This window comes from Citrus clementina, unplaced genomic scaffold (assembly GCF_000493195.1).
Source record: "Citrus clementina cultivar Clemenules unplaced genomic scaffold, Citrus_clementina_v1.0 scaffold_5, whole genome shotgun sequence".
NCBI lineage: Eukaryota > Viridiplantae > Streptophyta > Magnoliopsida > Sapindales > Rutaceae > Citrus > Citrus x clementina.
This window is the reverse complement of record NW_006262201.1, coordinates 24,863,098-24,889,678: the sequence shown is the minus strand read 5'-3', so window position 1 is coordinate 24,889,678 and position 26,581 is coordinate 24,863,098. Positions and strand designations below refer to the sequence as shown.

The following is a 26,581-nucleotide window of genomic DNA, read 5'->3' as shown; positions in this document are numbered from 1 at the left end:
TGTTATTACTCTCATCAATTCATTCTTTTGATAGCAATTCTTACTTAATATCCGAAGCGAATAGAGGAGGTCATCGACTCTCTGATCCCATATAAATAAAGAGGTATACATGTTCTAAATCCTTTAATAATATCCTTTAATAGCAGTTCTTACTTAGTTTTCATCTACTTTCCAAGAAAAAATTTCTCTGGTTTGTTTTAATCTTGTCATTGGTTTTGCTTGAGTTTCAAATTATTGTTCATTGTTAAAAGTCTGTGATCTTATTATATGGCTTTGGTTAATTAAAAAAAAAAAGTCTGGGATTTTATTCAGACCCTTGAAACCTTTCAGTTAATAGCAAAAACTCTAATCCATGAGCCCGGGGGGGGGGGGGGGGGGGGGGGAAGAAGAAGAAAGAATTCCCTGTTTAAATATCAGTTGGTTAAATGTTGTTTGTTTGCTGTCTTTTACTTGTTTGTTTGTTTTTCATTTTATTAGATTTTTTTTTTACTTGAAGATTAAAGATGAGTAAGAAATTTTTTTTTATTCTTTTTTGAGGCAGCCTACAAATTTTAGAATAGGGCTAAGAGTAATTACAAATTCAATTAACCACAAAAAGTTATTTATATTTATCGCTTGTAAAATTAAGCTTATCATCCCAAATAGAGTTGTTTGCATTAGAAGTTTTCTAGCATTCATGAGCTTTATCATCATATCACAAGATTGCCTGAAAAACAAGATAAATCAATTTGAGCAACTTGCTCTTTATTGATTTTTTTTTTTTTTTTTTTGCCTGAAATACTAGGGAAAATATTATATAAGAACAAGAGTTAGATGAAAAAAAGTTAAAACAAGTTCCTGTGTTTTCATTCCCCCTGTTTTTTGTTTGGTGGTTGAAAGCTTTTATATATAAATTTTTATGATTTCCCGTTGGGACTTTATTAAATAAAAAAGAATATGTAATTCTAAATTTATCCTTACGCATTGAGTAATTATTATTACGTTCTCTTAATATTTGTTCTTGCAATTTTGTGTAATGTGAATTTCATGTTTCTGTTAACATAAACCAATTTGTAAATAAGGCCACGTCGAACAAATGAAACAACAAAAAAGCATCGTTGGCAATACAAAATCAAACTTTATTATTAATCATTATTTTGTTTTTGAATATGTATAAATCAAATCATATACTGTTGATCTTACTTTGATAATTTGGTGTTTAGTTTCTCTCAAAAATGCTTTTATAAAAGTTTTGGTCCTCAAACATTCATCCAAGCTTTTGCTGATCTTTTATTAGGCATATACATCGCGCAGTCACTTAATATTCATTTCAATTTCACAGTACACAAGCAACGTCTATGCCAAAATCATTAAGGCACAACCGGTATTTATTCCATGAAAACTTTATTATTTCTTCAACTTAATTGGGTCGAACAACATTTTTTAAAGTACTTTTATCACACTAAACGGCTTTGTTAAACCTCCGTCTTTTGGTATTGATTCTAACTTGAAATTAAATCTTTAAGTCATTACAAGTTTATTTCTTCATGAAAGAATTCAATAATCAAGTGCGTGTGAATTAAAGAAAAAAAAAAAGATCAGTGAGAAAAGCCCTTTTTCAAAGGCAACCTACTGATTTGAGAATAGGGCTCAACCACAAGAAAATATTTACGTTTGCTTTTAAGGAGTAAATGATAGCTAAGCAATTAAACTTAATTCAAATTTAGTCAATCATCAATCAATCAATCCAACTAGTTCAAGTACAGAGTCAATTGAACAAATTCATCACTTGCATAATTAAGCTTATCTTCCGAATTTGAGTTGTTTCCATTAGAAATTTTCCCGCAGTCACGAGTTACAATCATCAAAACAAAATTATTTATATAAGAACAAGAGTTAAAGGGAAAAAAGGTAAAGCAAGATTCCTCTATTTCCGTTCCCCTATTTTTTTTTTTTTTTTTTTTTTTGGTCTGGTGATTTAAAATTTTATATCTAAATTTTTATAATTTTCCATTGAAGCTTATATTTAAATAAAGAATTACAAAAAAAACCTAATTCTAAATTTATGCATTGAATGGTTATTATTATGCTCTCTTAAAATTGGGTACAATATCAATTTCATAACGAATAGAGTTATTGGTTGTTGAATAATGATGAGATTAGAGATTATGCTGTGTCCTTCTTTTCAAAGCTCTATTCCAAAGAGGATGCAATCTATCATCCATACCATGTTGTTAACGCCTTCCCAGTCCTTGAGGAAAGTCGAATGCAAGCTTTGGGACAAGCAGTGGAGGATGAGGAAATTAAGAATGTGATCTTCAGCATGAAGGCTTTGAAAGCCCCTGGAATAGGCGGGTTGCATGCTCTCTTTTACCAGACCCAGTGGCATGTAGTGGGAAAATCTGTCTGTAGTCTTATAAAAGGTATTTTTAATGGCAACGAGATCCCTAAGGAGTTGAACAAAACTCTGATTGTGTTGGTTCCTAAGTCGGATAATCCTATTAGCCTTAAGCTTTTTCGTCCGATTAGTCTTTGCCCGGTTATCTATAAAACTATCACTAAGTTATTAGCTAACCGGCTGAAATCTATCTTGCCTGACCTCATTGGACCTACCCAGACTAGTTTTATCCCGGGGAGACACATAACGGAAAACATAGTGGTTGCTCAGGAAGTTATTCATTTGATGAGACGTAAGAAAGGGAGGATTGGGCAGATGGCCATTAAGGTGGATTTGGAAAAGGCGTATGATCGTTTAAGCTGGGATTTTATTTATGAAACCTTGAGGGAGTTTGGATTGCCTACTATTTTGGTTCGGCTTATTATGGAATGTATTACAACGGCGACTATGCAACTTCTATGGAATGGAGAAATTACAGAGATTTTTACCCCTTCTAGGGGTATTAGACAGGGAGACCCCATTTCCCCATATATCTTTGTGTTATGTATAGAAAGGTTAAGCCATGGAATAAATGACGCTGTGAAGAGAGGGCACTGGAAACCTATTAAACTGTCTCGTGGAGGTACCTCTTTATCTCACTTATTTTTTGCTGACGATCTTATCTTGCTTGCAGAGGCTTCCTGTAGGCAAGCAATGGTTATAATGAAGTGTTGAATGTTTTTTGTATGAGCTCTAGAGAGAAAGTTAGTAAAACAAAGACACAAGTTTTTTTCTCCCACAACATAAAGTCTGCTGAGGCTAAGGAAATTGGTGATTCCTTGGGTTTTTCTGTCACAAAAAACCTAGGGAAATATTGAGGAATGCCAATTATTCATTCACGGGTTAATAAGCTGACTTATCAGGGAATTTTGGACAAAGTGAACCAACGTTTGTCGGGGTGGAATGCGATACATTTGTCCTTGGCGGGTAGGATCACTCTCACTCAATCGGTAATCCAGGCAATTCCTATTTATGCAATGCAGACCACGAAGATTCCGTTTGGTATTCGGGAGAAAATTGATCAGGCTTGTAGGAGGTTTATTTGGAGCGGGGCAGCAGACAAGAAGAAAATCAGTTTGGTGAAATGGGATACAATATGTCAACTGAAACCTAGCGGAGGCCTTGGTCTTAAGCAGCTTAATTTAATGAATGATGCTCTGCTCATGAAGATTGGGTGGGTTTTAATTGCTTCTCCAAATAGTTTATGGGTGAAGGTTCTCTTGTCTAAGTATGGGCTGGCTCCTAAAGCCCTCCCCGGCACATTACCTACGAAATATGGCTCTTACATGTGGAAGGCTGTGGGAGGCATTTGGCATGAGGTTTTAAAAGGGATCAAATGGGACATTGGAAATGGCAACCGAGTTAGATTTTGGTGGGATAATTGGGTAACAGAGGAATACCCTTTGTATACTTTCGCTTTGCAGCCGATACGTTTACAGCAGCTTGAGGAGTGTGTGGCGAGGTTTATCACTGTTGAGGGTACTTGGAATTGGCGGCTTTTTGAGAATTTATTTCCCCATCATTTACTTCTCAAAATTGCAGCCACCAAGCCTCCCAGTGTAAATGATGAGGATGATTACATGTACTGGGCATATTCTAAGTCAGAAGATTTCACTACTAATTCAGCATATAGGGCTTTGTCAAAAATGGAGGTTCACAATGAAGAATCCTTTTGGCGCATTCTTTGGCAGTGGAGAGGTCCCCAACATATCAAAACCTTTCTGTGGGTGGTGGGTCAAAATAGACTTAAAACTAAAGCAGAACTTTTCCGGAGACATATTGTTGATGATATGAGTTGTGCAAGGTGTGGCTGTGTTGTTGAAAATACTCTTAATGTGCTGCGGGATTGCCCCAGTGCTAAGCATGTATGGTCGTCATTGATACCCCATGGGATTAGTCATCAATTTTTTAGTTTGAATCTCCGAGATTGGGCGTTATATAATTTGAGGAACTTGTGGAAGTATGATGGTATGTTTGACTGGCCGTGTCTTTTTGGGGTCACAGTTTGGAGGCTTTGGTTTTGGCGTTACCAAAATCTGCATAATGGTGTTTTTACCAGCAAGAGTACTGTTGTAATGGATATTAAGATCCGTACAGAAGAAATTCAAAAGGTTAATCAGAGTTGTTTGGTTCCTGCTGCCATGAAGATTTAGAAATATTTTGGATGGGTGGCACCTACTTGGCCTTGTTTTAAACTCAACACAGATGGAGCTCGTAAAAGTTCTGGTCTGTCTAGTACGGGTGGCTTGATTAGAAACTGTTATGGAGAGTGGATAATTGGTTTTGGAATGAATGTTGGTGTGGTTACCATCATTGGTGCTGAGTTATGGGGCCTTTATCAAGGGTTATGTCTGGCTTGGGATAATGGAATTCGGCAGCTTCAGGTGGAGGTTGACAGCCTTTGTGTTACTCGTTTGGTGGCGGATGACGAGATTAGGCCAAATGCACATGCTTCTCTTGTCAGGGGTATTAAGGAATTGCTTAACAGAACCTGGCAAGTGCAGGTCAAGCATGTTTACAGAGAATCAAATTTTGCAGCTGACTTTCCTGCAAACTCTGCTCTTTCACTACCTGTTGAATTGCACCTTTTCAATTCTCTTCCTTTAGGGGCTGGGTTTTGGATTCGTCATGATTGTATTGGGGTTTCACACCCCCGTTTTGTTTTGCCCTAGTCTATGCTAGGCACGTCTTTGTACCAAAAAAAAAGAGTTATTGACCACTTTGTTAAAAATGAACATGTTATGTTTATACGTACAATAAAACAAAACACGGGGTGCACGCTTAAGTCTTGTTCTTTTACAATTCATTTGTATTACTTACTCTGATGAAATCTTTACTCACATTCCTCGGCAGTTGACATTGATCTTTTGCTCATTCTTTTATATTCAAGGCCAACAGTGAAGCTCCTTTCAAAAAATAAAAATAAAAATAAAATAGAGAAATTGTGGGCTTTTATTCAGACCCCTGAAACCTTTCTGTTAATATAAAAACTCTAATCCTTGAGCAACAGGTTAAAAAAAAAAAAAAAAAAAATTCTCTGTTTAATTATCAGTTGGCTTAAGATCAATGTTGTTTGCCTCCTGTCTTTTCTTTGTTTTGTTCGTTTGTTTGTCATTTTATTAGATTTGCTTTGTAGCTAATTTTACTTGCAGATTAAAGATGAGTGAGAAATGCCCTTTTTTTCTGAAGCAACCTACAAATTTTACTTGCATATGTAAAGCCTTTGTTACTGATTGCACTCAATTGTTCAATTAAAAGTCTTACCATTTTATTCTATGAAAACTTAATTATTTCTTTAGAATATATGAAAACGTAGAGTTGTGAACTAGTGCTTTCTTCTTCAACATGCGTCAACAGCGCAACAATAACCAAATACATGATATAGAAAAGCGGTGCATGACTAATTCTGTTTCTTTTGCAGGTCATTGTTATTGCTCTCATCAACTCTTTTCTCACACATTCCTCAGCAGTTACCTGTGATCTTTTTCCTTTTTCAACTTGTTCTTAAATAGAGAAGCTCACCAACTCTCTAATCCCAGATAATTAAAGAGGTGCACGTTTTCTAAATCCTTGACATCTGCTCTTTCATAAGTTCCATCTACTTTCCAAGAAAAAATTTTCTCTGGTTTGTTTTAATATTGTAACTTATTTTGCATGAGTTTTAAGTCAGTATTCATTGTTAAAGCCTGTGCTCTTATTATTTCTTTTGGTTAATTTGCATGCTCTCCCCCCCCCCCCCCCCGGCGGCGCCCCCCCAAAAAACAAGTTTATAGGCTTTTACTCCTTGAAACCTTTACTGATAATACCAAAAACTCTAATCCTTCAACAAAAGAAAGCAAGAAAAAAAGGTCCTAAGTTTATTGTCTTTTATTGGATTTGTACCAAAAACTCTGATCTGTTGGCTTTGTATCAGTATTGCTTGTTTGTTGTCTTTTATTTCATTATTTATATCTAAGTTTATTTCAAGATTACAGATCAGCAGGAAAAGCCCTTTTTCTAAAGCTAACTATACAGATTTTAGAATAGGGCTCAACCACATGAAAATATTTACGTTGTAATATCTCATATTAATAATCTAAAAGCAACCAATCCAACAAGTTCAAATTCAGTCAAATCTATAAAAAAATTGCTTTTAAGGAGTACATGATAGCTATTAAACTTTGGTTAAAGATCTTATGAGGAAAAGTGAAATTCAGTCAATCATAAATCAACCAATCCAACGAGTTCAAATTCATCACTTGCAAAATTAAGTTTTCTTCCGAAATTGAGTTGTTTCCATTAGAAATTTTCCCGCAGTCACGAGTTACAATCATCAAAACAAGATTACTTGATGCATTAATAATCTTATTAAAAAAAATATACCAACTGTTAAGGGTTAAAAAAATGAGTAATGATACAACCACAAACTCTTGTACAAACTTATTTTGTACAAACTGACGTGGCATTAATTCATTGGTTGAATGAAAATATAAATTAATAAAAACAAATCATGTGGGCCAAGTGATATTTAATTCAACCAATCTTATCATGCCACATCAGTTTGTACAAAATAAGTTTGTACAAGAGTTTGTGGCTGTATCATTACTCTAAAAAAATTTATTAAATAATTGCATTAATATACCAACTGTTAAGGGTTAAAAAAAAATATACCAACTGTTAAGGGTTAAAAAAATGTGCCATTTTGTAATCCATTTAAATCAAAATAGTATGTTTAATCGCAAAAAAATAACTACTGCCATGATGGAGCACATAGAATAAAAATAAAACATTTAGTTTTACTAATCCTAAATATACCAACTGTTATCTCCAAAAAAGAAAAATTTATTTTTTAAATTTTTAAATCATATATTATACAAATTTAACATATGTTCTAACAGTCGTCTGATCCCTGCAGATATTAATTGGGTTTAGGGTAATCCTGTTTACATAAAGAATATTGTTAAATAAATGTTTGTTAATATGGTTTCAGATGATGATGATGAGTTGCGACTGCCAATCATGTGTAATATCATAATAATATTAAAAACAATTATCCCAACAGGTTTCCCAGAATATGCTATATTATTACATATTAAAGTTAATTATAAACTAATATAAAAAAAAAAGCTCTGACAAATATTATTTCTTGAAAAATGAGATTGTTGGTGCAAATTTTGTCCCAACTTATGATATGAAGATTTCGACTGAGGACAACTCCCTTAGGACTTGGGTTCCTCTTTATTAGACTTTATGATGGTGAGTTCATTCTTTGGGCTGATCTTTATGGGCCTTTGTATATACTCTTCTAAGTCCACTTCCTTAGGCAATCAAAAGGTCCTTGTCTGGTGATACTCTACAAACACAAGAAAATTATCAAAGGGCCGGCTTTGCCGGCGTAAACCCTCCGACGGTCAAATCAGTCATCGGACTTTTGGAAATATGAGTTTAGAAAGAGAAAGATTAGAGGGAGAAAGTTAGCATTTTTCCCTTTTTAGTCTCTTTTTTTGTCTTACCTTTTGATGAGAATGAAAGACATATTTATCGACCAAACTGATTTGACTTGGGTCCTAGTTATTTCGATGACAAATGTCATTGTTCTTGTGACATTTGGCAATACTTGTCCTCTAGAGCCCATGTGGATTGACACATGGATATACAAACTTGTCTACAAATTAGAGGAAGAAATGTTCTATCCTTAGGTTATTTTTACTAAGACCTTGGGATCATAAGAGCCTTCACACTTAGTAGGTTTGTCCTAGGATAAGAGCCTAGAACCTCAGCACGTTTTGGACTTTAAATCCTTGCCACCTAGTTGATTTATCCTAGGTGATTTGTCTTAGGATAGGAATCTAGGACCTTGTCTCCTTTTAGGCTTTGAAACCTTATTACTTAGAAGGATCATTCTAGGTCATTTGTTCATCACTTCGTGGGCTTGATTGGGAGGAAATTTATTAGATGGGCCTTATTAGACTTATTTTATTTTTGGTCCAACAGAGATGATTCACCGCTGTTGTGTTTCATGCTAATTACTTTTCTCCGGAAAAATATTATAAATTAAAATTTAACGAAAGTCTCAATTTATACGCTTATAGCATGTTCTATAATTTTTATTATATATATATATAGTATAATTCAAGAATTTATACTGAGTAGAAGCAAAGATCAATCCCATATGTGGGTAACCAAAATCCTTCATAGAACAAGGCACTATAATAACCAAAACCAGCCCTTCGTTTTGGCGCCGATTGAAAACAATCATATTGTGATTCGCAAATTAAGTGAGATTAGTGACCTCTCAACTCAATCAAATACTTGCCAAATTCATTTCTGATCATGCATCTTACCCCCCCCCCCCCCCCTCTTTTTCGCGTATAAATTGAGCATGGTGGCTTTGAAAATTTTAAGATTCTTGATGATTCCAAAATGAGAATATCAATTGTTAAGCCAATAGTAGATTATTGACGTTTTAAATTGATAAATAAACACAACTCTGATTTTAAAAAGTTATGATAACAACTTTAAAAATTTAAATGTGGATATAAAATCACCCATAATATAACGATATGAGATTGAAATAATTTATTTAAATGTAAATCATCCGATGTAATTAATACAAAACCAACCATCAATTTAAATTTTTAAATAATGACATTGAGATGTGCTATAAATGAGTTGCAGGAAATAAATATTAATGTAAATGATAGCAACAGCTTCATCCATTAATATAATTCTACTATTAAGCATGAAATATATGACCATCAACTTACAATTGTAATCATTAAACTAGAAATCATTGAGTATTACATGAAATCATTAATATTGAACCTAAAAGATATATGAAATTAATGTTAATATGAAATCTAGGACCATTAACTTAAAATTGTAATTACGAAATAAAGCTTTACATGAAATCACTGTCATTGAGCTTGATAATTCTACCATTAAACATAAAATTAATGCAAATATGAAGCATAAGACCATCAACTCAAAAATTGTAATCATCAAATTTTGAATACCACAAATTAAATTTACTCTATCTTTGTAATGAATACATTCTATAGCCTTAAAAAATAAATAAATAAAGTGTTATTTTAGCATTTATATGAGTGTGTAAAGTAAATGTTGACTTTTAAAGTTGATTCAATATATATAAACAACATTATTGAATCATTATCTTTTTTTTATAATCATTATTAATAAACATACTATTTTGATTAAAAAAATAAAATAGTGGAGCTTAAATATGGTTGAAAATTTCAAAATTAGTAATAGAATCAGTAGCGGTTCGATCTCTAGACAACTTAGGCGGTTGTTTAGGGCCCTACTTTACATGAAGATCCTATAAGATGATTATTTTGTATATAAAAGAGGAAAGTGAATTTAAAAGTCATTATTATGCATCTAATTTTTTATTATTTTGTAATTATCTTTTCTCAAATAAACTACCGAGTTCCTATAAAGTTTATTTAATGTAGTACTTAGTAGTTTTAATTCCTACAAAACCGATAAATTAATAGTTTCAATCCTATAAATTCGATATTTCATTGTTAGAATTAACAACTTATAATTAAAAAGTTTTATATTCATTTTAAACCTCTATAAAAGCCCCACATTTTATTACTTATCCATTAAATTTTTCTTCTAACAATGAAGACACCATATGTTCTTCGTTTTTGAGAAAAAGAAAGAGAGAGAGGGGAAAAAAAATCTTGCTTCCTCTACTTTCCACTCAAGAAAAAAAAGAAAAAAATCTAATAGTTTTTTTCTATTCTCTATGGCTATTAGTCATTACTCAAATCTTCAAATAATTAATATAAAGATAAAGTTAATTTATGATTTCATCTCAAATTTCAAATTTCAGATTTTATTTTTTATTATTCTCTTAATTAATTGTATTATTTATGTGTTCTTATTTCTTTTTAATACATTCTTTTATTCATCTACTATTTTTTGTGTGCTTTTTTTTCTATTGTGAAATAAATAACTATATAAAAAAACTTTAGAAAATAGAAGAATAAAAAAATTAATTTAATGTAGAAAAGAAGTAGTATAAAAGATGTAATTTGAGTTAAAAAAAGTAAAAATATTATAATTGAATTAAAATTTCAAGGATTGACAATAGTGTAATATAATTTTATTTAATAATTTTACATTTTAGAGAGTGTTTAAAGAATTGATTTTCAATAAATATTATATAACTAATGAGTAATGATATAACCACAAACTCTTGTACAAACTTATTTTGTACAAACTGATGTGGTATGATAAGATTAGTTGAATTAAATATCACTTAGCTCACGTGATTTGTTTTTATTATTTTATATTTTCATTCAACCAATAAATTAATACCACGTCAGTTTGTACAAGAGTTTGTGGCTGTATCATCACTCATAACTAATATACATATTTTTTGTCCTAAATTTTAAGAAAAACTAATTAAAACCATTTGCCTAAGGCCTCAAATATGGTTGAGCCGGCCCTGAATAGAATATAAAAGTACATGATAAATATTTAAATTAAAACTCCATAAAAGGTTAACAAAAACACACATGTTGTTTTTTAGTGAGTTTAATTTTATTTTATTTTTGGGAACAAATTCAAAACGACATCATTTTGGATGAATTTAAATTAATTAAATAAAAAATAACACGGCCCTTATCAATTTGACGATGGTATGGTGTAAAAACATCCTCTTGAAAATAATGAGTCATCCAAAAAGATTAATTTTTTTGGGATATCTTGAATGGAAGTAAACATAATTTTATGTTTTATAAAAAGGTAAAACATTAAGTAATTAATAATATATCAATATTAATTAATAAGTTATTTACATTAGGCAATATTATACGTTTGTGAATTTATTGGTCATTTGTTTTTGAACAATTATTTCATGACATTATAACGATATGAGAATTAGGGATGGCAATGGGGAGGGGAGGGGAGGGGACCAATCTCCCCATACCCATCCCCGATATTTTGCGTATGTTCCCGTCCCCTCCCCGTCCCCGTCAGAATTACTTGAGAGAATCCCCATCCCCTCCCCGAATAATAACAGGGGATCCCCGAGGGTCCCCGGTCCCCGAATAACTAATAGTCTAATACATTTTTTTATTTTCGATTTTAAATTAATCATATTAAAATAAAAAATTCAGATAAAAATAAAGTTCAAAATAAATCTCACATTAATATTGATTCATTACAAAGTCACATTCAAAATATAAATTATTAAAATAATTATCTTTGTCAATGACTCAATCTTCATAATCCTACAATAAAAAGAAAAAAATTATTTTTATATCGGCAATAAAATAAATGAAATAAATGTAGATACTTAATTAATATTTTTAATAAAACTATTTACCTCCTGCTCGTCCTGCTCCTCCTGTTCTTCCTCGAGAAATGTGGCAAATTGAGAGATAGCGTCAGATTTCAAACCTAAAACAATGAAAATGATATAAGTAAAGTAACTTATAAGTGCAAATATTAATAACTGTATAATATAATTACAATGTAAAATAAACTCATACTGCTATTGTAAGCTCGTAACCAACTTTGACAGCACATTAAGGCCTCCAATGTGCTTGGATTAAGTTTGTTACGGTGTGGGCTCACAACTCTACCATCGGTGCTAAAAGCTGATTCAGAAGAAACTGTTGTAATTGGAATTGCCAAAATATCTCTAGCAATTCGAGCTAATGTAGGATACCTATTAGCATTTAATAATATAAATATTTTGATATTTATTATTTTTAACAATATTTATAATTTTGTTATTTATTTATTAGTAATTTTAAAAATAAAAATAAAATTAAAAATTAAAATGGGGAAATGGGTAGGGGATGGGGATTCCACCTCATCCCTGTCCCCTCCCCAAATAAAAAATTGGGTAAAAAATTTTCCCCGTCCCCTCCCCGAATAAAAAATTGGGTATAAAATTATCCCCGTACCCTCCCCGAATGGGGAAAATCCCCGAAGGTACCCGTCCCCGTGGGGATTTTTGCCATCCCTAATGAGAATGACGATTCAAACTATCTTGAATATTGGATAATTGTTTTTTAATTAACATTTTGGGGCTGAATTCAATCGTGCATATAGACAATTTTATCTATTAAAAGAATTAATTATTATGTTAAAATTTATTTTGGAATTTAATGACGAAGAAACTGTTTCTTAACTGGAGCTATGGCTTTGGCCACGTGCTCATCTGGTGTTAGATTATGAACCGGAACTCCGGTTGAATTCGGTTGTGGTGGCGGTGAGTCCGCCGGAAAAATCCGGAACTCACTGAGTTCGGATGCGGACTCGGCCATTTTAACTCAGGTTAAGAACTCAGTGATGCGAGTGGCAATGAGGGTTATCTGTAGGGTTTATAGCGGGTTTGGAAACATTGGTCTTCGGTTTAGATATTTTTTATTCCGTTAAAGAAGACGAATGAAACGACTTGCCGTTTAATGAAAATGACGTCGTTTAGTCGTAACGTTGTAAAAAAATGAATAAAAAATAAAAAATTACATTGTTAGAAGTGGGATTTGAACCCACGCCCTCTTTCGAAGACCAGAACTTGAGTCTGGCGCCTTAGACCACTCGGCCATCCTGACTTTTTGATGAGGAGGTCGACTTTCAAAATTATCTCCAAATACTTTTAATTATAATTACATGACACTATTATTGACAATATAACATGGATATGAAAGTAAAAAAATTTGATTAATAAATTATAACTATCGTTCTACTATTTTGTTCAAAAACTAATATTAAAAAAATAGATGAAGAATAAAAATGCATTAAATTATATTGTTTAATATTAATCAGTCACGGCTACTTGCGCTTAACTTTCCCTCCACGTCCAAAATTTAGAACTTAGAATAATTTTAATTATTGAAATAATGACTAACTAATTTACTTAGGAATAAAGACAGAATTTGGGGGAGGGAAATTACCAAGCCTTTAAATTTTTATAAGTAATTAGAAAAAGAAATTCAAGATGGCCAAAATTTTTTTGCTGTATGAGACCCCAATTAAAGCGGGCAAATTCCACTCAAACTTTAAAAGTTAGTGTGAGTATATAGGTTTGATTATTTTAACTTAAAACTTTGACCTAATTTAACACAAATTCATAATCATTGTACTTCCAGACATCAAGCGTGTAATCAAAATTCAGTTACTTTTTGTCTTGCATTAATTTCATTGACCAATATATATTTCTTAAATAAATAATAATAGTTTGTATTTTAATTAATGTTCCACTAATCATTTATTGTCTCATAAATGATAATAAATAAATTTATTATTAATTATTTACATACTATTCTTACAACTTGATCAATGAACTACATATAACATGCCACATAAAATATCAGAGTAACTAAGATATAAACTATGTATTTCTTGGTCGAATTGAGTATCCGTGACATTAAATGTAAATGACTAATTACTGCAAAGATCAAACTTATATTTAAACGAGAGATTTAACATTAACTAATACCAAATATTGGCGTTCAATTACAACTTATGAAATACTCAACATAGGTAAAACCACAGAATCATACGATTCATACGGTTCGTATAAGCCTTTCGAGGCTAATGCATGTGTAGGCTTGAAGACATCATTACTAAGAGGCGGCTAATAATATTATAATATAAAATACTGCTACTCATGCAACTGGGTAGGAAGGTTTAGTGGCAATGCCACAGAGACCTTCAGGTGCTTCAACATCTCTGAGAATCCTCATGTAGCCGGCCTCACCCCAGCTCTCCCCCCATGAATTCTTAATTAACCAATACTTCATTCCATCTTCAGTTGCCCCATATCCAACGATAGCAACAGCATGAGAACACTGAGTTCCACATCCTCCGTTAAAAATACCGCCTTTGTAACTCTGGAAGTCTGGTCCACTTCCTTCAAGGCCAATTGATACTGGGTGCATGGTTACTGCTTGGAGTAAAGCCTGCTCATCATTGGGTTTTACATCTTCAAAGTTACTAATTTTAGCAACTGCCTTGACCTGTGCGTCTTCACAAGTCCCTTGGACTTCCTTGTATGGATAATCCGCTTCTGAGGCAATACCCTGGTTTTTTATAATATATTTAAAGGCATTGTCCATCCAACCGCCACCGCATCCACGGTTACCATCTATTGAGCAGTCTAGTATTTGCTGCTCCGAAAGTGGAATAAGATTACCACTACTAATCTCAGTCACCCCTTCCACCGCCGCCACAGTTGAAAATGCCCAACAGTCTCCTGCATCGTACATATTCAGGAAAAAAAAAAAAAAGGCTTGATTAAGTTACATGAAACATGCCCCAGCAGGGGTTTGGCAGACGGTTGTCAAGCTGTTTTTATTAATTAGCTGATGGTCAACTGAGTTTGAGTTCTGAAAGAGGTTGGAGGCTAAATAATCTATTATAGTTACTTCATAAATATTTAGTATACGATTTACTTACCACATTGACCTTGGTTCTTAATAGGAGTGACAGCTCCTTTCTCTCTCCAGTCCATGCTAGTTGGAACGTCAGTCAGGTTTTGATACTTGAAGGATGCTGTTGTGGATTGCCGTGATGAAGATGACTGGCTTGGCACCCTGTATCCTGTATATGAAGCACGAAACTCCTCATTAGTTAAGTCTGAAAATTCATTGGTGCCTAACTTGTACGTCCGATTCGCCTCCTCATTGGCTTTCTCAATGTATTCAAGGTTTTCTTTGAATATCTTAAACCGCTTTTCCTTCTCCAGGTCGTCCTTGTAAGTGCGCCCATGCTCAGCCATCCATTTTTCATGCTTCTCCACAATGGATGGTTCATGCAGCGACCGGCCGGCGACCGACACCATTTTAGATGAATAAGTCACCAGAATGATCATAGACAGGGCAATGATATCAAAGCTTTTCTCCATAATAATTGGTAGGTATTTGCAAGTTGAACAAGGTTTTTTTTTTTTTTTTTTCCCTTCAAATTATAGAGGCTAGCTAGCCAGCTGGGGGTAAGTTGTGAATACTTGAAGCACGCATTGCAGCTCTATATATAGTACTTGTAGATAGTGGATTTGTGCTCTCAACATGGGTCGCGTACAATATTTGCCTAATGCATGAGACGTATGCGTTGCGTTAGTCGTGCCCCATACTTCACGATTTTCAATCAAGCTAATTAGTATGCGAAACCGGACAACCAAGTTATTATCAGTTATCGCCGTGATTCGCGTACTTCGTGCTTTTGAGGCTTGCTAGCAATGACTTGACTAGCTTTTAGCGAAGTTACAAAAAGAATTATGAACTAATTTGTAAATGGACTTTTATCGATGAGACTTGCGGCGACGTGGAAAACATTGGTGTCATTTTTTTTTTCTTTCATAAATCAACTTAAAAAAAGGAAAATTGGATAATAATGTGAACTCATTTGGACGGAATAAAATAATTCTCACAAAATCTACAATGCATCTAGCTAGATGAACTTTTATATATCTGCGATATTATGAAGAAATCATTACTAATATGCATTACATAATATGGCATAAAATATGACACTAATACTAGAATTTCTTCCTTTAAGTGCTAATTTGGTAGCTTATCTTAACCTGTCAGTGACAACTGTTATTTCAAGTGCACTTTTTGAGTCTTTATGCATACTATAATATATATGCTTCAATGGGGTCTCCTCATAACTTTCTTGCCTATCACCTTGAATATAATCATAACATCCCGCCAAGTTAATTTTTTTAGACCATAGCACGTCAAAATCTTTAATGGATATATTACTAATAGAATAATGGTCAATATTCTATTTTTACATACGGTTTAAGATATCTAATAAATTGATATGGATTTAATTTCCTAAATACCAAATTAGTGAATTATCATAACTTTTTAAAAACTTAAATTTGATGTTAAAGAAAAGGATATATATATTAACTTATTGATATAAATAATGCTAAGTATATATATATTTGCAGCCAAAAGTTAAATATGGTACAACAATAACAAAAAAAGATACTTTACACACTCAGTTATAATAAATTAATATTTATAACGATAATATGACCCAATACCCATATTGACCCAATTACTATCATAATATTGTATTAGGATATTAAAATTCCACAATAATGGAGATGACATATAATTTATTTATAAAAATGTACAATACAATATTTAAATTTTTTGCGGTTGAGAATCGTGAGAACAGTATGGTCATCGCAATTAATTGATTGTGAGGAGAATAAAGAGACCATTACCATAATAGCTATGCATGATTCAATGGCCCGAGATGGATTGGCGGATGGAATCAAGAATAATTTGATTCAAACTTAAGAATAATACATTATACAGAATTACAGATTGAGATTAAATATACTCTCTTGTTTTTATAAACATGTGCAAAATGCATGCTTTCTCTTTCATCTCTGCTTCAATCCCACTTTAGGGTTTGTTTGTCAAAAGTATTGTTTTTGAAAAATAGATATTGTTTAAAGCAAATAAAATAAAGATCATTAAAAAAATATAACAACATAATGTTTAATTGATAATGATTTTTGCCAGTCTTATGAAGGACTACAAAACCGAATACAAAATGCCAAAATTTTGTAACTAGGAATCATACCAAATCACATATTAATTTAAAATTTAATTCTTACTTTTAATTCTTACTTTTAACATCTATATATGTATACATAGGTACACGGTGGGTCCCTCCGAGCATCGGATGATTTTTCGGGCAACGGACATCTCATAGAGTTAAGATCGTCATCATCATCGTCATTATACGAATACATTACTTTGAAGGAGCTTATGTTGGACTCCAATTTTAGGGGTGGCGGCATTGCCATTATAAATTCAATAAGAACCACAGTGGACAATTGTTACATTTCGCATTTCACTACCGCTGGCATTTCCATCCAAGATGGCCACGAAACGTATATAAGAAATTCCTTCATCGGCCAACACATCAACATCGGCGGGGATGATCGCGAAAAGGATTTCTCCGGCATCGGAATAAACATCACGGGAAACGACAACGCGGTCACTGATGTTGTTATATTTTCAGCATCAATTGGAGTAATGGTACAGGGGCAGGCCAATATGCTGACGGGAATACACTGTTATAATAAGGCTACTGACTTGGGGCATTTACATCCGGGCACCAGCATGTTTTAAAAAAACCCATTATTGACAATTAATGTTGCAGGTCATTAATTTTTAAAAACAATAACACAAATGACCCAATTAATATCTAATAAAATATTTTTTTATTATCATATTTAATACTAATATCAATATTAAATTCAAAAATCACACTTATATTATAAATAGCTTGATTGTAGCATAAACTTTATGGGTAATTGTACAAAAATATGTATTTTGATATGACAAAATACAACAATTTGATCATTGCAAATTAAATCATGGATTATTTTTTTATGAGTAAATTAAATAAATATGTCTGATTTTATTAAAATTTAGATAAACAGTGATCAAATCATAAACGTAACATATAAATACATAAAATATTTATATTATATTTACATTTAAGTAACATTTGATAATACCAATTCTTTAAACTAAGACATATAAATTAAGAATTTTCTGGTCGTTAAAATTTTGTAAAATCAATTATCTAATAATTTGACAATTTTCATCTTTTACATTATCCACATTTGAAGATTATGTAATTGTACAAAAATATCAAAATTAACTTTGGATATGAAAGCTATAATGATATTTTTCAATTCTTAAAATTTATATTTCACAAAATTATGGATTTAAAAAAAAATTGGTACAATAAATTTATGATGAATTATAGTTTTAATGGTTTACTCTTCCCTCCTCATAAAATAAAAATAAAACTGTTCAAAGAAGATATTAAAAGGTTTATTGGAATATTTAATTTGATATTATATTTATTTGTATTTAACAAAAATTTGGATCCAGCCGAAAGCCAAGATAATGGGCTATTTTTATTTTTTATTTTTACTTCGAGGAGGCTGCTGCACAATGTAAGACAAGGTCACTCAACCGTTGCTGGTGATGGAAGAAATTAAGAGATGTCTCTTTCAATAATTTGACAAGAAAAATGAATATCTATTTGTTTTCAATTGGAACTTTGAATGTACGCATCAAGCTGACATCACACGTATTTTTATTATTTTTATATAATTTTATATTTTTTTGGATGAATTAGCTAGAAGCTAGAATGCCCCGTGAATTATTTTGGTTTCAAAATTTGATCCGGTTAATTACAATTAAGTGCATCCAAAAGATTACCATCAATTAATTAGCTTGAGCTCGGGAATTCTAATTAATAATAGTAACATATATATAATATAATACTTGGAATTAGCTTTGGATTTGATCTAACATATTTATACATACACACGCGCGCGCGATATCAGCTAGCAAAGCATGCACGATTCACTTTAATTAATGAGTTGAATCTTCAAAAATTAAATATTGATAATTCTTTTTTTTCTTTTTAATATTTATATATCATCTCACCAGCCGTGACATTATCAATTTTTTTATGTTTTAAATTTTATTAACATCGGCCAGAACTCAAGCCTTCTCAATTAATATGATAAAAAATTTGTCTATTATACTTGGCACGTTGTTGCCCTTGCTGCCTCTTCTGCAAACGATGTCGTATATTTTAATCAAAACAAAGAATGTTGATAAGACGCGGTTAAATATTAACAATCTTTTTACTTAAAATTAGTGAGGCCAGTTACTTCATTCGCCACCTAATACGCTACACTGCAGGGAAGGCAAAACAGTCCGAAGTTAATTCCAATCCAATCAATTAATTAACCTAATCATATATCAGCTATTTATTATTGTGTTTTTCACAAAGGGTACTCTAGTTGACAATTGGTGTTCTCTTTTCCTGTCATTTTCCAAATTTTTGGCCTTTTTGTTAGAGTAGTGAAGTTTCTTTCAAGGATGTCTGCATTCATTGAAGGGATTTTTTTTTTTTTATAAGTAATAGAAACATAATGTGAATTTTGAAAATAACTGCTTTATTATAAAAAAATTTGAATTGGTTAAAACATTCTACATTGTTTTATACGAGATTGAAAACTTTTTACTTAATGTTTTACCTCTTCTATTTTAAAAAATTGTAAACCATGAAAACAATAGCTTGACAATCATGGATTAAATCAGAAATTAATTTTAATATTGGATATTTATAATTAACAATTAACAAATGATATCTTTACAGTGAATTCTTTACAATAAGTTAATTTATATCAGTTCCACCGCATTAGTTAACACCAAGAATAGTCTTTTTATAAATTAACTATTTTTGAATTATTAAGTTACAAATAGCTATTTATTATGTTTGTACAAGAAATAATATTTTTCCGGAGAAAAATTATAGAACATATGTTCTAACAGTCGTCTGATCCCTGCAGATATTAATTGGGTTTAGGATAATTTAATATTTTGTAATCCTGTTTGTAACATTTTAATAAACACGGTTGATGAACTACTTGTAAACCAAATGATATCTCCTAAAAATTTATTGTTAATAATCAACAATAACATAATAACATTATTTATAAATAACTCTTTTTTAATATGAAAGCCTCCACATTTTTAGCAATATGTCATAAAAAAATATACCAATTTTTTTCTATTATACAAATTTAATTAATCAGCGATATTCTCACTGTTTCTCCCTTGCAGCCATTGAATCCAACTAATATGCATGGCAATTGCCTAAAACTGATAAGAATTTTGCCCCTTTTTTTGGCAACATGCATTATTATCATGACACCCTAACACGTGCGCATTGCGTCACTGCTGGCTTCTGAAGGTTACTTTAAAGCTTCTATATATAAGCGCACTCATTCTGCATAGAGACATATTTCGGTATCATATGACTTTCTTCTTCAAAGCAAAAGAAAAGCATTCAGGAAACCTCTAGAGTCTTACCTTCCTCGATGGCCACAACGTAAGAATTTGGTTTTTTTTTTTTTTTTTGGAATTTCATAATTAATTATGATCATTATTTTAACGATCATGTGTCATCTTTGATAGAGCGCAAGAGAATCTTCCTCCACCGTTGGATTCGAAGGCCGAGCTACCACCTCTGTTCGATGGAACTCCCAGGTTGTACATTTCTTACTCGTGCCCATTTGCTCAGCGTGCGTGGATCACCAGGAACTACAAGGTTTTATTTTTATTTACTATTTTTTTTTTTTATCACTGTTGACCCGTCTCTGCTTTCTAGGTTTAATTAAAATAATAATAATAACAATAACAGTAATTTATGGTTTATTCGTTTCGCCTTTGTCGTAATACTCTCTTTGAATTTGACAACTTTTGGTGTGCTGCTGCAGGGATTACAAGACAAGATTAAGTTAGTTCCACTGAACCTCCAAGATAGGCCCGCTTGGTACAAGGAGAAGGTTTATCCTGTTAACAAGGTGATGCTGATGCTGATGTGTGATCAATAATAATATTTGATTTTATTTGATTGATCATTTAAGTAATTTGATAGATCAACAATATGTGCATTCTTTTGGTTAACATGGAGCTTAGAATCTGCTGGGAAGATTTTGAATAGTATTAGAAAGTTTCTGAATAATAATTAGGAATTTTTCTAATCAAGGTGTTGATAGACCAATTCAGATATAGAAAAGGAAGAGGTTAGTTGTGTTTGGTATTGAGGTAGGGCGGCTGTAAATTAAAAGGTACAGAGTTAAAGTGTTTTGTAAAACTCTAATATTTCTACTATTTTTGTCAAAATCTTAATTTAAAATTCATATTTATTACGCATTTTTAACTTTTATTTTATAGTTACAGTTTTTTTTTTTTGGGTCCGTGGCAGCTGTAGCTAAAAAAACTACAGCACCTCAATACCAAATAGCCTAATTATGTGACTCTGTGTCCTTATTGTTGGATCATAAACTTGATCCAAATCAAGTCTGTGCGGAGGAGTTCCTGAATAAAATTGGAATGGTGTCTTTGTGCTTTGTGTGCCTAGTAAAATCTTAACATATTCTGATTTGAGCAAGTTGCTTGCTTGCAAGAAAACACAACGAAAGAATTAAACTGATTGTTACACTTTCGTGCAAGATTAGGGATCATTGCTGGAGTTATGAAGTATATTTACCTATTAGAGTTCTTCTTTACAGGTTCCAGCACTGGAGCACAATGGCAAAGTTATTGGAGAATCTCTTGATTTGATTAAATATGTTGACAGCAATTTTGAAGGGCCTTCACTTTTACCTGATGTAAGATTTTTGCTGATTACATTGTTGCTTTTAATAAAAGCTTCTCTCTCTCTCTCTCTCTCTCTCTCAACTTTGAGTAAAGTAATGTTGTGAAAATATTGTAGGATCCTGAGAAACGAAAGTTTGCTGATGAACTGTTTTCCCACATCGATACCTTCACCAACGATGTGTATACTTCATTCAAAGGAGACCCAGCAAAACAAGCTGGTAGGATTTGAAACTTGCTTACTTGTTTATAATGGAATGCATTTTGAATATGTATATATATGTGCTGAACTCACGGAAAAAGTTTTAATTTGTCACAGGTCCTGCTTTTGATTACTTAGAGAAGGCCCTTGATAAATTTGATGATGGCCCGTTCTTCCTTGGACAGACGACTAGACAATAAAGAATATTCTTAAATACTAAGGCTACCATATTTATTTGGAAATAAATGTTTGTTAATATTAATAAACCCATACATTAATAGATGATGTGTTGTGAATACTGATGACCATACTGTTATAAATGAGAACATAAATTTAATGTTAAAATCACATATTAACATCATTGAATACTGATGTTTAAAATATTAGTAAAATACTTAAATAGCAAGTGTATTAATTATTTTTTATTAATTAACAATATTTTACCAATCAGATCTCAATTATCTCATCTTCTCTTAAATATTTCTGCCTCGTGTAGGTGTATATATGGGTGTGTTTTAAGGTCTCCGTACGGGTTCTTGTCTTCACTGGCCTATACAGAGGAAGCGGAGCGAATAACGCAGTCCAAAGGGCTTGTGTTTTGCTTAAATGATGAGCCGGGCGTATACAGAGTCTGGATGCCGAATGGTGAGACTCCGGGACTAGCCATATCAAGAGCCTTGGGTGATTACTGTGTCAAGGACTATGGCCTAATCTCCGTGCTCCATGTAATGCAAAGAAACATAACAACACGAGACCAATTTGTCATTCTGGCATCGGACGGGGTACGTATCCACATATTGGAATTATCTTTTGATCTGAACTAACGTCAATGTTTGAAAGATCAATTATGGATTGTTCTTCAGGTTTGGGATGTGATTTCGAACCAAGAGGCGGTGGAGATTGTTTCTTCAGTAGTGGATAGGGAAAAGGCAGCAAAAAGATTGGTGGAATGTGCTGTTCGGGCATGGAAATATAAGAAACGAGGCATTGCAATGGATGATATTTCTGCCATTTGTCTCTTCTTTCATTCTTCATCGTCCCCTCAAAAGGTGGAGCACAATTTGAAGGATTCAAAACTGCAGGCTGGCATTTGAATGAATTTGAAAACAAGGGCTGCTTCTTGGCTATTGTGTCTGTTGCCAAAGCACTACTTGTATGTATATATATGTCTGCGTTTAGGGATGGTAATTGTACCCGCAAACCCGCAAACCCGCCCAAACCCACCCGCCAAAACCCGCCCGCTGTGGGTAATTTTACCTGTTGCGGGCGGGTTTAGTATTATAAACTAAAACCCGCATATGGATGCGAGTGGGTTTGGTATTAACCTTATATCCGATGGATACCCGCATGGATATCCACCAAACCCGCAATATTTTTTCCAAATATTTTTAATTTAATTTTAACCTAAAAATGTATAAAGAAAATAATGTCATTATTCAAATTACCAAATAGTCAAAGGCTCAAAGTTGTGTATATGTGTATGTGACCCATTTCCCATTCTAAAGTCATAATCTAAAGAAAACTAAAGGCATTTCCTTTCGAATTTCCCTTCGAATTAGTATTTGAAAATATTAATCTTAATTATTATTATAGGCATTGTGTTGGATGGGTGCTTATGTTGGTGAATGAAATGAATATCTTCTCTTGGAGCTTGTTTTAAATGATAATATGAAATGTAATTATTATTTTTAGATACTAATTTGTATTTTTTAAATGAATTTGTGTAATTTATACTTAAATTTGAGAATTTGTGTTGGATTGATGTGGAAATTTTAATTTTTTATTTACTTTGTTTAAATATAAAATTGAGTATGCTATATGGAATTTGAGGTTATTATTATAAATTTATATATTAAACATTTGTGATTTTAAATACGGAAACTCGCAAAAAATCCGCCAGGTACCATTGCGGGTTTGGTAATTGTTAAAACCCGCTGTGGGTGAGTTTTTTTAAAAAAATTAAAACCCGCTGCGGGTTGCGGGTGGGTTTGGTAATTTAAATTTTGTGCGGGTTTGGGTTTGGTAATGGCAAACCCGCTGCGGCCGGTACCCATTACCATCCCTATCTGCGTTTTGTACGCGACAGTCTAATATAAATTACACAGGAGAGAGCCCAGGAGTTCAAGTGACCCAATAGTAACTTAACATTGTTTGCAATCCCTTGGTTGCATCTTGTTTGCAACATGATGATTTCATTTTCATGTAATGGCATTTACTATCACCAAATTGTACATTTATGTTGTGGCTATTATTAAATTATAATATAAACTACCCGATAATTATTCAATGCGTATTTGTTAGTAACATTTACATTAGAAAACTTCAAAATTTATCTAATGTGGTGGAGGAGAACTAACAACAAAAGAATGAAGAAATGAGATAATATGTTTACATAGAATCATTATATATTATAAATTTCCACATGTTCTAAAATATGAATTTGATACATGATTAAATTGAAACTAAATAATAAATGTAATATAATTCCACAATTAAATTTTAAAACGCGTGAACTTTCCACCTAAAATTTTTTATGGATAACCAACCGTGATTAAATGTAATTTTTTTTTTCAAGTACAATTGAGAAACTCAAAAGATATATGCATAATTTTACATAAGGATGAAAATATTCCAAACTTGATTAAAGAAGAATGCTTAATATATGTAACTTGTACATTAGTAATGGTTTTGTAGGAAAGGGACAAATGAAGACAAAAACAAAATTACTCATAATTAAGGGGATAAATTATAAATAGGAAAATTATCAATTGTATACTTTATTATCAAATTTACTACAATACTTTTAGGGTATATCAGTCATTCATCTTAAGTTGACAAAATATAATGTCGTTCACCATACCTTAGTTGCCGTTTAAATATGATGACGTTAGAGGGGTAATATGGTCTTTTCATATGATACAAGTGATAATTTAAAGGTATATAAATAAAAAAAAATTGATGACCATGAAATTAATCTATATCAAGCAGCTTTTTGGATGATTCATAATTTTTTATAAATATTAATTTATAAATTGCAATAATGATTTAGTGATGGGTGTCGAAGCCAACAAAAATAAATTCCTACTCTAAATAAATTGTGTATAGTGATTGAGCAGGGTCGTGTCCACAGAGATCGGTAATTATTTAAATCATTTTGAAACGTAAAACGTAAAATGGGGGAATTGTTGACAATAATAAAAATCAAATTAAAGTAACAAGAATGCAAATTAAAGTTGTAATTCAAATTGGAGAAAGCTCTGATTGAAGGAATTAACTCAGCTTGATTCGACTACTGATCATTGATTCAAATATAGATTATCATTACTTATGAATAGACCGGTTATAGCTATTGAGACCCTCTAATAGCCAATCTCTCCTTAACTAGTCGATAACCAAGGTACGACCGTTGGATATTTCCCTAATCAATAGACAACCCTAGATACGATCATAGGATTTAATCAATTGACAGCCTGAAAAACTAGAGAGACCCAAATCCTAATCAACACATATGATGATTCATTTAAATTAGATTGTTTATTCTCACAACACAACTCTCTGCTATGTTATTTGTCACAAACATTAAATTCTTCATACGATGAATCCTTTAATTGACAATAGATTAAGTTAATAATTAAATAGTGGCCAATTACCTAATTAACAAACATAATCATGAAACTAATTCAGAGAATAAACAAATACCCAAAAAGTAATAAAACAATTAAAGCATAAGAAAGATCTCACAGTAGTGATGAATCAAAGCTTCATTATCCTTCAACCAGAAAAATAGGTTTAGTTCTTCATAGAGAGAAGAGAAAAATTAGATCTAGGGTTTCTTTCTTTTTCTCCAATCCAAATCCTCTTTTTCACAATAGATTCCTCCCTTAAATACTCTCTCTCTCTTCTCTTTTAGAATTCTATTTAAAATAAAATACTAATATCTGAAATATTAAATTCGTAATTACAAAAATAACCAAAAATACAAAACACGTTAAACTAAAAACTGCAGGTCCGCAGTTGACAGCACGCGCCCACGCCTTATCAACAAAGTTCTTCTGACGCTCATAATTTCTCCAAGAGAACAATCCTCCTTAAACATCATCTTTTAGCTCAATTTTATCATCAATCAATAGAATTGCACCTACAAAAGTAAAACACAAGTAAAACATTATTATTAAGTGCAAAACATCGATATTAAGGGAAGTAAACAATGCAAAACTAGTGCATAAATTGCACTCTAACATTTAGCCAAAATTTAATAGGGAGTTAATTTAAGAATTAAAAATTAACATGATTTTGTTAATAACAAATGATGTTTTTGTTAACTTATATATGACTTGTGTGTGCATGTGAAACATTGGTGTTATTACATCAAAATACTTGATATTATTGCAAATGTTTCAGATTAAATTTTTATTAGAAAATTATTTTAAAGTTACAAACTAACTTTAAAATTGAAATTGTCAATTTATTTGGGATTAACTTATTGTAAAGTCTAACGGAAAATAATTCTGATATGACAATTAAATTTTATTATAAACAAATAGATATCTTAGATGTTATTTCAAATTAATTTTTAATAAGTTCATTTTCAGATGTAAACTTGACCTTTAATTAAATCACATATTAACTGAGAAATATTGTTAAAATATGTTAAATCTAATGACTCGAGACATCGAATCAGATGTGATCAGATCATTCAGGAGGGTTCGGGTTCAGGGGTCTCATCTCTTTTGGCCCTGCATATTGCCTGTTCCCTCTGTGCTAGCTTTTAGT

General features: G+C 32.0%; 2 protein-coding genes, 1 non-coding gene and 1 pseudogene across 3 annotated transcripts; 1 reads left to right on the top strand and 3 right to left on the bottom strand.

The window, feature by feature from the left end:
* Positions 1 to 26,581, bottom strand: part of LOC112098065 — a 73,353-nt pseudogene that overhangs the window by 35,236 nt on the left and 11,536 nt on the right.
* Positions 12,910 to 12,993, bottom strand: TRNAL-CAA. Its single transcript has one exon. It is a non-coding gene; the product is annotated as a tRNA-Leu (tRNA).
* On the bottom strand, positions 14,021 to 15,314 carry LOC18043133 (zingipain-2). Its single transcript, XM_006432531.2, has 2 exons — positions 14,840 to 15,314; positions 14,021 to 14,636 (listed from the first exon to the last, which is right to left on the bottom strand). Exons 1-2 carry the CDS (start codon positions 15,285 to 15,287, stop codon positions 14,050 to 14,052), a joined length of 1,035 nt encoding a protein of 344 aa, XP_006432594.1. The 5' UTR covers positions 15,288 to 15,314; the 3' UTR covers positions 14,021 to 14,049.
* LOC18043062 (glutathione S-transferase L3) lies at positions 20,414 to 22,029 on the top strand (the record flags this gene model as incomplete). The annotated part of the gene is made up of 5 exons (XM_024183164.1): positions 20,414 to 20,554; positions 20,724 to 20,810; positions 21,522 to 21,620; positions 21,725 to 21,827; positions 21,926 to 22,029. Coding segments are annotated over 5 exons (513 nt in total), but the record flags the coding sequence as incomplete, so codon positions are not given.